Genomic DNA, 14,586 nt, shown 5'->3' with positions numbered 1-14,586 from the left:
GCTTTCAGCATTGCAAAGATGATGGCAAACTTATAATACCTTCCTACTTCAATAGTGGATATAAAAATCAAAAAAAGAAAGAAACAAAAAATTTGTAGCCTACAGGAAATACTGAATAATGAACACTATCGACTAATAATAGAAATGAAACATTTATTATTGTTAGTTGTTTTCGTTTCTTTTCTCTTGCAAATGCAACAAATTTTCTTACAGATACCACAAGGAGAAGTGGTAAAGAAAGCAAATTAAAGAAGTAGAAAATTTCATATTAGATAATGAAAAGCCCCGGACGGGTGATCGATCATGTGCGAGAGGACATAGCAGTAATGAATGCATCTATCGAGTGTGAATAGAAAAAGCCTCCTTATTCCCTATATCGGGCAAAAATTCATTAAAACGATTAGTATGTAAAATTAAATTTTTTTTTTTTTTTTTTCGTAAAATTAACCTGAAATTCATAAAAAGAACAATGGATGACGAGAGCGAAGGTTGTTACATGCATTCACAAAAAATTAATTAAATACTATTAATAGAAAAACTTTACAAAATATAATAGTATTAAAACTACATTGTCTCTCACGCCCACTTTTTTGTTTATTCTTCGTTTTGTTTTTTTTTTTTTGTTTTGTTTTTTTTTGTTATTGAAACGCTTGAATGCATCCTAATTTCAGGCATTTATTATAAACAATCAATCGTCAATATTTATTTATTTTATTTAGCAATTATTATTAAAAGTAACATTAAGAGAAAACTGAAAATTAAAAAAATGAAAATAAATAATCTTCAAAATACATAATCGAAAAAAAAAAAATGCAATTATATGCTCTTTTTCTTTCTGAAAACGGAAGTAAAACGAAGCAACACATTTGCAATTTTTCATATCATTCAGTGGTAGCCAACAGTTAGCCTCTTACTACGAACGCAAACGCTCAAGCCATCAATTTAATGGCAAACTTATTTTACAATATCTGCATGAGCATGCTATGGTACTGAATGCGATGAAATGTTTAGCCAACCAGTTGAATAGGTTTATGATTTTACTTTAGCCATTATTGGTTAGAGACAAAAGAAGTAGAAAAAGTCTTAAAAATTATCCGCACAAGTGTGCCTAAAATACTTGTAATTACAAACATTGCTAGTTATGATAAAATGACAGCAAGAAAGAAAGTTACATTCACTTAAAGGCGAGCCTTGCACGCCCACATTCTTAAGCCATTATATACATACATATATAAATTGTTAAGTATTTTGTTAATTATGAGCATGTCAGCTGCTCTCTCTCTCTCTCTCTCTAATTGGGGCACTTTTTCCCTCAACTGTACATTTTTTGATAATTTAGAAAAATGTTTTTAGCGAGCACTTGCAATGACTTGCAATATTTTGAATATTCGCCTTGATCTGTTAGCTTACTTGCATACACTGAATTTGCAAACTTTGGAAGTAAATTAAAGAGCAACATACGAATACACAAAGAGCAAACAATATTCGCGAGTGTTTAACATTTGCAAATTCCTGGATGATAGATAGTGGGCTGTGCATTAACTCCGGTAACACTAAACCCTTATTCTTCAATTATTCCCGTGCAGGGTCATTCCATTGATCTTGTAAATTCAATGCAATGTCTTGGGGCAATCGTTGATCGCCAACTCAACGTTAATCTCAACATAGACAATGTCTCTGCTACGCTCCGAAAGATGTACAATCTACATCTATGACTAAACATACCATTGCACATTCCGTCTTCAAGACGCGTGTTAACTATCGTATCGAAGTCTATTCTGGGTGCCCAAGGCTTCAAAGTATGGCTCATCGTATAACACGTTTTGTTTGTAGCGTCTCAAACTAGAAGAAACTGGAAATCATATCTCCTCCTTCGTTCCGATTTCTTAAAATTCTCCTTACCCTTAGATTATCTAAAATTCAGGTTGCTTAACTGGCTCTACAATATTCTCCATTACAGTTCTCTACATCGTATGAAAGGAAACCTTTTCATATTAATACCAGGTTTGTCCAAGTCATCAACCGAACAATCTTTTACTATTTACTGTGTGTTCCTAGATGTTGGCATGCCCAACACCACTGAGTCTGAAAATTACCCGCATTGCCAAACTCATAATGTATTTTATTGTGAGGAGCCAAAGTCGGACCTCGTTTTGACCTCACAGTTTTCCGTCTCTGGTGGGGGGAGAGTGCTAGCATAAGGTAGAGAATAATTTAGAGAATAAGTTAAAGATTAAGTAGGATAAGAGCAGGACTAAGAGTGGGATAAGAGTAGGACTAAGAGTGGGATATGAATAGGATAAGATTAGGGCTAAGGTAGATTAATGAGTAAGTTAAAGTTAGCAAGTTTAGGAGAGTCAGCCGCGAGCGGCGAGCGGCGAGCTAAAAGTGACGAGAATAAAGTGATGAATATTATACTGAAGAATACCTATAAATTTCTTGTGACTGAATTCCTGGGCCGCTGAGCTGCCCCAGCCCCAGAGAACGGGCAAGTTAAGCCCTCACAATATATTCTGTTGCTGGTAGGCATTCATGGTTACGAAGTTTATTGAGCAAGACGATTATATTAGCATGTACCTAGCTAGCTAGTGAGTATACTCACTTATTTTATAGTTTCCGTTTGCAAAGGAAACGTATCGATGTAACTAGGTTATAGGTCCCCTATAGCTTTACAGTTACTTAATAAATGAATAAATGAAATGAAAATAAATGAAATATATGCACGGCGCTGTCAAATTCAATGCTTTTCAACTTGTATGATGTACGGCGACACGTTTTGTACTCTTGCCTGCCTATTGTATCTTGCTTGTTTTGTCAACTCTCTTTTAAGCCCATTCGGTGATTTGCAAGTATAAGTTTTTTAACTTTGATGGTTTTATTACTCGTTGCCGTTGAAGGTCGACCGGAACAAAACAAATTAACTACCAATTGTCAGATCTCGGTCAAGGCTTCCATAATCTTGCATATATGCATATCTGTCTGAAAATGGGCAGCAATTGGTTTTTCGTATCACCGGATCTTATAGAATGAAGAGTAATCGAGGCAACAAAATTTTGAAAACCCTTGAAAGCATATGTACGCTATGCTGATTGACTTCCTCCCCAAACTTGTTCCCAGAAATGAGAGACAAAGACTTGATGTGATAGTTCACTACAGGAGAATGCTTTCGGAAAGAAGAAAAAGTTCCTTCATTTCCATATTTAGTTATAAGATGAATCTAGACTAATTGAGCGGTCGATGTCAAATCTGTTGACACAAATCTTATGAGAATTTTCTGCAAATATAGCTCGTTTAACGATTTTCCAGTTACGAAGAAACAGTTTAAATTCTCTACAGATTTTATATGCACTGGTGGGATGTGAACTGCAGTCAACATTCACAAGAAGTTTTCTTCGATTTCACTTTTTTCTCTAAATACCTTTTAAATGTCGTTCTACAACAACCAGCAACCAACTGCCAGCCACTTAAGAGTAACGAAGTCGTCACACTCACAAATCTACTACTCAATGGTAACCGCACTACTTGTGGCGCTCTCGAATTAAATATAAACGATTATCTGGACCATGTTCCGTGCAGTGGGTTTTTTTGATCCCACTGGCAACATTTTACCTGACATTAGCTTGCTTGCTTCATTTTCTTTTATTCATTTATCAAGTAATTGTAAGGCCATAGGTCTATTACCTAGTTACGTAGATACATTTCATATACAAAAAGAAACTTGAACATAAGGGAGTAGGCCAGGCATACAACAATACGATTGCTAATGTAATTATTCTGCTCCATTACATGAACGAGTAGTTTTGGATGACAGGGGCATTTCCAATTTAATTGGAAATTGCTGTGGACAACTTGAAAAGATTTCGCTTTGCTACAATTTATTGCGCGATTGTCGGAAGCGGAAGAGTTTTTTTTAATTGCACCGCGTCTCTTACACCTTTTTGTGGGGATTTCAAGCATTCATGATGAAGTCTTTTGACCGACATAGTGATGCGGCAATAAATTTTTACGTTTTTTTTCGATTTCGAAGCTGACGAACTAGTTACCCGCCTTTCTCGCTGTAATGATGTGCTTGATCCATTTAATATTTATTATAAACATTAATTTATATTGCATTTCCTTCTCAAGGAATACGATTTACGTTTGCAATTCACTTTGAAAACAAAGCTTTTTTGCTTTTCACAACTTTAAAGAGACATGAAAGGGCTTCTTTCACTATCCAGCTAGAAAAATCTACTAAAGTAACAGGAATCGTCGCAATTTTTTACTGCGAGAACTAGCTCACGTAGAATTCCCGGAATTAATTTTAAATAGCGTTGCGGCATGTGAAAGGGTTACGTGAGCTTTGTGTAAGCTAACCTTTACAATTATCTGTGATCGCTCCTACTTTTTTCCCCACCTGGGTATCTACGTACTGATAAGATTTATTGCTATGTAATATATGCTTATATTTTGGATCAGCTAGGTTAGTATTACTATGCTGAATATATAAATAAATTAAATAAAAATAAAGATATTACTTTATGTAGATGGTTGTAGCTTTGTTTTATTGCGCATAAACACGTTGTACAATCTCTTATGTGTAATTGGATTTTTAGATGATTTTAATTTTTTGATAAATTCAATGCAGTTATAAGCTATATTTAATAGCGAGACAGTTCCGTAAGATAATAATAATATGCACAGTAGTAGTATTTTTCTACTTTTTTCTTACTTAATTTGCTCAAATATAAATTTGACGTAGCTCTCTTTAATTTGTTTTTGCAAAAGTTACGTATGCAGTGAAAAAAAAAACAAAAAAAATTGGAAAATTATTTAAGACTTTTTTCACTGCATCATGAAATGATTTATGCTATTTTTGGACACAATAACAAATTAAAATAATGAATTCATTATATTTAATTACACAAAAAAACACACGAACATTATGTACAAGTAACACACTTTATTAATTAAAAGAAATTCGTATTAAAAAGTAAAAAAGAAAATTCATAAACAATAAAAGAGACAGAAAATCATTTATGTGAAATGTGTGCGTGAAAAATATTACGCAATAATTACAATCGCATTCATAAATTTAAAAAAAAAAAAAAAAAAAAAAAAAAAAAAAAGCTAAAACTACAGTCTCTAAAAGTTAAGCTAAAACTTGTATACGACTTGAGTCGAATCATTTGATGCCTTCCTTATATTTATTAACAATAATATTATCCCGATCGATTCAGTTAATTTACAATTTGACAAGCATTTAATTTTGTCCCTAAATAATGCATCGCAACAAGATCGGTTGGTAAATAGTTTACTTAACGCCCCTACATTGTCTTATTTAGTATTAGATCCGAGATAGGGAAACGTAATGAGACACTGTCAGATCGACTCTCTATTGATTAAATGCTAAAAACATTGTTTGGAAGCTTTCCTGAAATATGCAAAACGAATTATTAAATAAATATACCGTTCCTTAATGCGTACCGTAATGAAATTGAATGTCTTGTTGTCCGATGTTGCTATTATTGCCGCTCTGTTACGGTAACCGATAGCGTATTTAACACAAAAAAGTTCAGAAAGGCGATTGGAAAAAGTTTTCAAAAATAAATAAATAAATAAATAAATAAACGACATAAAATAAATGTATACGTACGTACATACATACATACATACATACATACACACACATATATATATATATATATACATATATAAACAAATATACATATAAATATTTTATATATACGCATGTATTTTTATATATATATGGTCAAGTGTGTAAGGAGTATACCTATGGCGGAACGTGGATTACAGTGCAGCGAATTCAAAACAAGTAAGAAAACTAAATCGATTGTAAAGCGAATATTTGCAAGCCAGCAAGCGAAACAAAATTTTTTGCCAATTAAGTTCGAGTGAATTGTGCAAATTGTTCACTTCACGAAGTCCGTCGTCAATATTTTGAAAAAATTTCGTATCGATATCTTCTACAGATTATTTCTTCACTAATAAGAAACTTTGTTAAAATTCGTTTTAATTATTTTTGATATATACATATATTCGGACATACATCATACAATAAGGTTTTAAATCAAAATGAGCAAAGCCGGGAGAAATTCAGATTCTTTCCGATTAGCTTAGCTACTGAATAATTCAAAAGTAACGCGTCCTTCAACGTTACGTTTCAAACGCTGTTTTGCTCTGACGATCATCCCATCAGTACTTTTTCTACGTATTATCAATTGATTAGTTATTTATCTCTTCGATAGATAGGAAAAATGCATGCAAGCAAATCTGAATTAAGCGGGACTGCTTTTATTGAGTATGCTCTTCATTCAATCAATATCAAGCTTACTTGATTTGTGTATCAGCTCCTATAGAGAGTCCCGACAGACAGACGGATAAGACAAGTGGAGAATTATAATGTTTGCTAAGCGTTTTAAGAAACTGCTTGTTACTAATGTAGTGATCAGTTTATTACGCTTATGCAATAAAATAAATATGTGTACAAGGTATGGCAGTATATGCGTGCATAATAAAAACAAGTTGTTAAATATGCGCAGATTTAAAAAAAAAAAAAAAAAAAAAATGAAAAAAAAAAAAAAAAATTGAATGTTAATAAGAATTATGTAAAGTAATAAAATAAATAAATATGAATACAAACAAAATTGAAGTAACACGAAATCCTCAGTTTTCCTTTGCAAAAAAAAAAAAATCTTTGTCTGGCTTAAAGGGAAAGTAAAAACCAATTATTCTGTGATAATCCACAGTGCAGCGCAGGTCCATTTTACGAAAAATCTTTTGAAGAATCAATCCAATCCTATAGGTGCGTCATAGTTAGCGCTGCACTTCATGGCTTACATATACAATTTTCTATATAGTTTTCACTTCAAATTTTCAATCCGATCAATGACAATATTTTGACGCAACAGTTCTATTTTCGTCTAGTGATTCCCTTAAAGCTTTCGCCAAATTATAAACTCATCTCACCAAAATTTCGCCTTAACTGAAGAATGCTTTCATGTTGAATAAACGTTCCTGTCCTTCACTATATCTCGACGTTTGTATTGACCAAAGGCTAACATGGAAAAGTCACATAAAAACTAAACGCCAAGACTTTATTGGCTTGTCTGTCCTCTCACGCGATCTCAACTTAATCTAAAGAATAAGCGGACTTTCCACACGAGGATTCAGCAACTTATTTGAACCGGTGGAAAGGATTAATAATCTAAGATCCGTCGTCTCATTATTAATGGGCCGTCGTCCGTTAGCAACAAAACTATTTATGATGATATGGATTTTTCATATGTGAAAAATCAAATTCAACGCCTCTCTTCAAAATATCTTATCGAATGAGAGAAGAAATTCAAGAAGGCATCATATACTGAATCTTCCATATACAAATTAATTTAGTTTTGTTCCTGAAATTATTTTAATGAATCTCCTTACTTTGCAAAGTTGCCTTTTTTTATAGCCATCCCCGAAGCATGTGGGATATAATCATTTTATCAAGACGTATATATATTCCTCCAAAAGTATATATATTCCTCATCAGCATCACATTCCAAATCGATTTAAGCAAGTCCGTCTGTCCTTCTATGCAACATCTGTTGGAAACCTTCCTCTAGCCGTAAAACTGAAGCTTCAGCTTGGACGTTCTTGCATTCAGATTGGTATTAAAAATGGACCAATTCAGTCAAAGGATACCACCGCAGCACCGCGTAAACTGAAAATGCCTCGGTTTTTCGAAACCAATAAAAAATTGGTTGTTCGCCTATTACTCATAAACTGCAGCAGATCTTCAATCTTCAAATATTTGAACGTATACTCTACTGACGATACTGTTGTACCTGCATAAAAATGGAAAAAATTGACCACGCCTACCTAATCTTATAGTGTATCAATATTTAATTTTTTTTTTTTTCAATACCTTTATAACGCGCAGAGACCAGCTGCAGAAACCCCATAAAATATATAAATTGTTGGGAAGTTCCAAATTTGGAATGCACCTAAGCATGTCCAGCTGTCCGTCATCCGTCCATCTGTCCGTCTGCTCAACTGTGTCGTTTTGAACTCAATTTCGGTCTCCTTTGAAGTCTTTATACCAGTTAGGAACATTTCGATGCGACAATCATCAATCATCAGAGGGCTTTAGCATCCTCAATATTTCCGCTCGCTTAATATTCATGCCGCAAGCAAAATTTCATGCAAATTCTTCACTCAGTAAAATCAGGCATAGCAAAAAAGAAAAGGAAAGGGAGAACTCACTTTTGTGCGGTTACAGAAGCTCATGTACGGTATGCAGGAATTGTTGCATGTTGATATGAAACTCGATAGAGGTGTCAAAGACAGCACTTATAAAGTCTAAGAGCAAAGGGACAAACTAGGTCACTGTAATTGAATTCTAAAGAAAAGTTGAAATTCTCCATGTAACTCCACGCTGAATGACTTATGGCAATGTAGAATTTGAAAGAGCCTTACATCATCAATTGTAGAAGATCGAAACTTTTTCCTGAGAACTTTAAGTCACCCAGTTATATATTGCATCGACTATTTGTAATATCTGTCTACTCACAATATTCTCTCTATCTTTTATTCTGTGCCGTAGTGCTATGCTTAAATTGTGAAGAATTTACGCCAATTTACGAAAATTTTTACAAAATGTTTAATTGTTTGCTTATCACAACGACTGTGACGGTGATAAACTTTGAATGACGTATATGAGATCGCTGTGACTAAAAGTTTTACTAATTTATTAGTCTTTTGAAAGTACGTAATGTTCCATTAACACATGGCAGCATTTTGTCAAACTCAAACGGCACCAGCAAGCCGGACGGACAAACATTTCAAGAAAAAAGAAGTGTCGTTATGAAAAGAGGTGTTAGATAGTCTTAGGTCTTACTCTTCAAAACGGTTCGTCTATAGGCAGCGGTGGCTATATTGATTTAGTCATCTATTCGGTGGACAACCTCTATAAATAGGCAACTAACGCCCCCAACGAATTTAGCAAAATTTGAAACTATGAATATTTGTGCAAGCGTCCCAGCGTCACAGTTGTTGTGAAAGCGTAGCATGGGCATGAGAGCATTAAAAGCAATGAGGAATAAGTAAATCGAATTGTAGTAAGAAGGCATCCTCCCCACCCCCCCCCCCCCCCCCTAGCTTTGCAGTTTTAATATATTTCAACTGCTACCTTCATTTGAAGTGAATGCATGATTTTCGTTCTCTTTCTGAAATAAACTGGCACTTGGACTTATAGGATTTACAAGAGAGACAGATGTGATATTGATCTTATAGAAGGACGAGCAAAGTATACGGATGTGCCAAGGATTAGAAACTTTCCAAAGGATAAATATTCGTAAGCATCGGAAGATTATGAATCCTGTGTGATATTTGCTGCCTGTTGTCCACTGGGTAGAATGCGAAAATTGATATCAAATAATGAAACTTGACGATTGCGATCGTACTTGATTGTTAATGATTGCATTTAAGAATGGGCGTAATCTGCCCACAGCCCTGCTAAGCTGTTAATAAGCAAAAAAAAAAAAAAAAAAAAAAAAAAAAAAAAAAAAAAAAAAAAAACATCGCAGGCCATTAACGAAATATTTATAAATTTTTATGTATTGGCTCGGGTTGGTGGATATCACAGATTCGCCTCAAGGTGAACTTCAGTTTTTTGTTTGCTTTTTTCTCAACTTTTTTCAAAGCTATTATTCTTGATTGTATTTGTACGAATCTACATAACGCATAAATCGTGTTCTGTTTTTCTTTTTTGGTTTTTTGGCGTACGTATAACCAAATTTATTCATGCAAGAAAAGACCTGGTTAGTGAAATACATAGTTGCACCATACATACCCTCGCTCAGTAACAAATCGCTTATGGTAGCCGAAAAATAGCAACCCAAACAATAACCATATACATGATGATGATGAGTGTAATGTTGCGTTACAACAATTCTGCTTTTTTTTTTTTTTTTCTTTTTCTGGTACCGTTCAATTTTTTAACGTTTTATAGTTATTTTTTCCTCTTTATACAAATATAGCTGCATGCCGCACTTTGTAGCTAAATCCATATAAGCAACGTATATAACATGTATATAACAGCAGTGTATTATAAATAAATAAATAAAAATCCACTTTTAAAAAATGGACTTACATAAATTATTTTGACCATACTTTTGGTAAATAGTGCTACAATACATTTACACATACATACATCCATACATAGATAATATGTGTATGCCATTGGTTATGTATATGCGGTCTTTGTGCAATTGCTTTTGTTTTTTTTTTTGCTTATTATTTTTCATTTTTTCTTTTTATTTCTCTTTTAACAATATGTTTGCAAAATCTTTTTGTTGTTACTGTTTATAATTTGTTGCAATTCGCTTTTTTGCTGCTGCGAGTTGTCTACTCGCAGATCGTACAAAAAACATAAAATTGGTCAATAGCACATAACTAATTGTTCATATGTGTTTGTGTGGAGCTAATGTGATAAATGCAATGTCTCTGGCTTTCGCTTTTCGCTCATCTGTTTATCTATGAATAAAAAAACTAAAAAAAAAAAACTAAAAAAAAAAATGCCAAAATGCCAGTATATGGAGCAATTTTTGATTAAATTTGTTTTGATTAAATTTTTTTTTTTTTTAATCCCACATAACTTGAAATAATTACTTTTAAATAATAATAATGCACGAAATAAAAATTAAGAAAAGAAGATATTTATACTCAGCGGCAATCGATTAAGTATATCCGCTACAATAATAGTTTCATTTGAAGCGAGAATATAATATATGATATCATATTAAACATATATACGAATTGACAAACATCGGATAACCGATTGCAATAATATGTACGATACGATATTTGCGTCCATCTGCAGCTAATCTTTAAAATCATAAACTATTTGAAATATTTACAAATAAATGACAGCATTTCATAGGTGCATATTATTGCAGGCCCTTTTCATACACAATTTCCATCATGTTGACACGCAATTTGTTGAGAATAGTGGCCGAGTCAATGTATTCATATCGAATCAGATCAAACTGGTTTTGCTTTTCTCAAATTCTTGAAATCATAATCTAAGGCGAAATTAAAAATTCCCGATTGTACATAATTGTCTGTCGGGTAACTGATCGTCGAACTTAACTTGACGAGGGTCAGTCGAGAAGAGCAGGGCAGAGCAACGGGGGAAAATGTTTAAAGACGTCATTGTGATTTGGACACAGCCACAGCGAGACAGCCACGGATTCTATTGCTCAATTTGATCGAAAAACTACAGGTACATACGCGGAGCCCGCAAAAATTTGTATTTTGTACTAATTTTATCTGTTAATCTTGCAGACTTCATAAATTAAAAGGAGTACTTTTTCAAAGCAGTTGGGCATCAAAACGCCTGCATGCCTCCACATTGTCTCACATAAGCCCATAATCCCTATAATGTCGGCATGTTGAGCACGATTTTGTGGCATTTATGCGATTCGATGATAATTCTCTTCATTAATTCGAAATCTGTTTAGCTGGCTGAAGTGTAGATCCCTACTGATGGCAACCATATCCTCTGCCGTTCCTTCAACATATTTACCAACATTTAGTGAATACAGTGATTCTTTAAAATTACTTTGAACTTTATCACTACAGAATATATAGATATTTCTCGCGGATTATAAACAAATTTATGCATTTTTCTCAGACCAACCCATAATAAGTCCAGAAAGCAAACCGGAAAGTAGAATTGCTGAAGACTTTTTTAAAAGAATTTGCAAAAATTGAACGTTATTGCAATGTAGTTCCAATAGATAGGTTAAAGCATATATATATATATATATGTATCTTACAGGCGGCCGAAGTAAGAATTTCAAAAAAAAAAAAATGAAGTTCTTCGAGGGACAGGAGTGATGAAAACGTTTTTATGTATTCTCGAAGTAGAATATGCCCGGCGCGTCAATTATAGATATATTTGAATAGAATATCAGCGCATAGAGGTGTAAAGTTCCTTCTGACCTGATTCCTTTAAAAAAAAAATTCCAATTTCTAAAAATAATTTCACGTTGCATCCATAGATTTGGATTTCTTACAAGCTTCGTAAAAACGGTATCTTCTTCTTTGTTGTCAAATTGTTTTTTAGACATAATTTTAAGAGCTATGCGAATAAAGTTGGAATGATGCAAAAAAGTAATTACCTCCTCTAGTCATCTTATTACAAACTTTTAGTTTCGATTAGAAGAAACGTATAAATATTTAATTAGCGCCGCCAAGTAGCTTATATGTAAGTTACAGGAAAACATTTCCATTGAAAATATTTGCGGGCGTTTATCGTTTAATTTTTACAAGTGCTTGTAATAAATAAAAGGGGAAATAATAAAAAGAAAAAAAAAAAAATACTCACCTTCCGATTCATTGAGAATTTCTGCAGATGTTTGCAAAAGTTCATCTGCATCATCGCTTTTATTAACAGTTTTGTTGGCTGTTGGATGTTGAATATTGTTGTTATTGTTGTTATTATTATTATTATTATTGTTGTTGTTGTTGTTGTTATCATTAAAACTTTCGCCATCATTGGAAATTTCTTTAATATCACTTTTGTTCGCAGCGGGACCTATGCTGTTGCCTGTAACTGAAACCGTATTCGTTAACGATAAAGCCGCAGATGATGATGATGAAGAAGAAGAAGACGATGACATCGACGTTGAAGATGAAGACGAAGAGGAAGAAGAGATTGATGTTGTAGTTGAAGTTTTTGTTATTATTTTGTTATGAGTGGCATTTGTTGCTTTATCAATCGCAACTTGTTTTTCCACTTCATCCGACGCCGACGCCGCCACCGCCGCCGCCGCCGCTTCGCCAATAACATTTTGTTGTTGGCGAACTAAAGGTTTTACTAATATCGCTGCTGATGGTCGGGAAATTTGCAATAAACTGCTATTGTTGTTTTGTATGCTATTGTTGTTGTTAGTGTTATTAGTGCTGCTTAAACTATTATTATTATTATTATTATTATTATTATTATTGTAGTTGTTGTTGTTGTTGTTATTGTTTAAACTACGCTGTGAAATTACACAATTGCCACATAACAACAAAATGAACACCACCAACACAGCCCAGCAACTACTAATGCAAGCTCCCCTCCTACTAACACGACAATAGCATATTTTTACATTACCGCCACTCCACGTACTGGCAACACTATCAACTAACGTCGTTTTATATCTTAGAATGCCTCGTTTATGTTTTTGTCTTTGACGTTCTTGTTTTTGTTGTTGGTTTTGTTGATGTTTTTGTTGATGTTGATGTTGTTGTTGTTGCCGTTTTTGTTGTTGTTTTTGTAATTTACTACACATCACATGCACCATGATAGCACCTTAAATTTTCTTCAGCTCTCTATTGTTTGTTTCTATGGCTTTATTTAAATATTTGATTTTGCGCTTTTTATTTCTTTGACTTTTTTAGTTTTACTTTTTTCAAATATCAGTTTTTTTTTTGTTTTTTTGTTTTCCTTACAAGCTCGAGGTTTGCTCAAAATGTATTCGCATTTAACGTTTTTTCTCTTTTTTGTTTTTTTTTTCCTTTCTTTCTTCTTTTTTGTTAATAATAAATTCTCTTTATCTTCTTCTACGCTCGTCTCGCTTGGCAATTATAGTTATGTAGAATTTTCTTGTTGTTTTTAAGGCCACATTTTAAACTGTTAATGCTAATTTTCATGCAGCAACAACGCCGGCGGCAACAGCAACAGCAACAGCAGCAGCAGCTGAGCTCATAGAGACAATAGCCGGTTTTATATTTTTGTTGTTGCTGTTGATTTATAAAGTAATTTAAGTCTTGCTGCAGACTTATTTTCACTTGATGATGAGGGAACTCTTGTTGCAACATTTGTACCTAATGAACAATGGAAATTAGAAAGAAAATGAAATTCAATAATTTAGCGAGAAACGAGAAACGAGAAACAATATCGAAATTTTTAATAATTTAATTTTAATGAAAAAAAAATTAAGTTGAAATCGCAAAAGAAATAAACGAAGCAATAGACATATATATTCTCTCTCCTTCTCCCTCTCCATTCGCTTTTATTTATTATAATGGAATTATGAGAATTAATTGATTGTTAAAACAATAGCCGACCGACATTATCATTATTATTCGAAATTTCGACGCGGCAACGCAGACTGACGGAACGACATTACTCTTTGAGTGCAGTATCCTAATTTAAGCTCGGTAGGTTTACTCTCAGCTCCTCTAATAGAATAGAAAAGAAGTACAATTTAAAAAAAGGTGGGCACACATCACGAAAAAGTATGGCATCTGCTCATGTTACCACATGGTGTATTATATTGTTTACATGTGTAGAGATTGCAAATAAGTTTTAACGAAATGAAATAATTTACTCATTCGCAAAATGTTATGACATAAGATTAGAGACTGTTTCCTACAGGCGAGCAAACTTGACTAAACAATGATCTCGAAGAAGTGTATCAACGCCAGTGTACTTGCAGCGTGTTAATAAAGTGTACGCGTAGCTCATAACATGATTCAATAAGGCTCGGAATTTATTTTATAGTAGATTAAAAATGAACGGGTAATCAAGAGTGAGCAGATCGATGGACA

The 14,586-nt window shown here is 33.4% G+C and overlaps 1 protein-coding gene across 2 annotated transcripts in view; it reads right to left on the bottom strand.

Annotated features, from left to right (window-relative positions):
• Positions 1-14,586, bottom strand: part of LOC119632402 (mucin-5AC) — a 49,378-nt gene that overhangs the window by 14,275 nt on the left and 20,517 nt on the right. For both annotated transcript variants that reach the window (XM_038025294.1, XM_038025295.1), the window contains exon 2: positions 12,374-13,860. In XM_038025294.1, coding sequence (XP_037881222.1) covers positions 12,374-13,337 — 964 coding nt within the window. In that variant the 5' untranslated portion in view covers positions 13,338-13,860. The remainder of the gene's footprint in view (positions 1-12,373; positions 13,861-14,586) is intronic.

This window comes from Glossina fuscipes, unplaced genomic scaffold (genome assembly GCF_014805625.2).
Source record: "Glossina fuscipes isolate IAEA_lab_2018 unplaced genomic scaffold, Yale_Gfus_2 1, whole genome shotgun sequence".
NCBI lineage: Eukaryota > Metazoa > Arthropoda > Insecta > Diptera > Glossinidae > Glossina > Glossina fuscipes.
The sequence above is the reverse complement of the archived record's forward strand: the minus strand, read 5'-3'. Positions and strand labels throughout refer to the sequence as shown.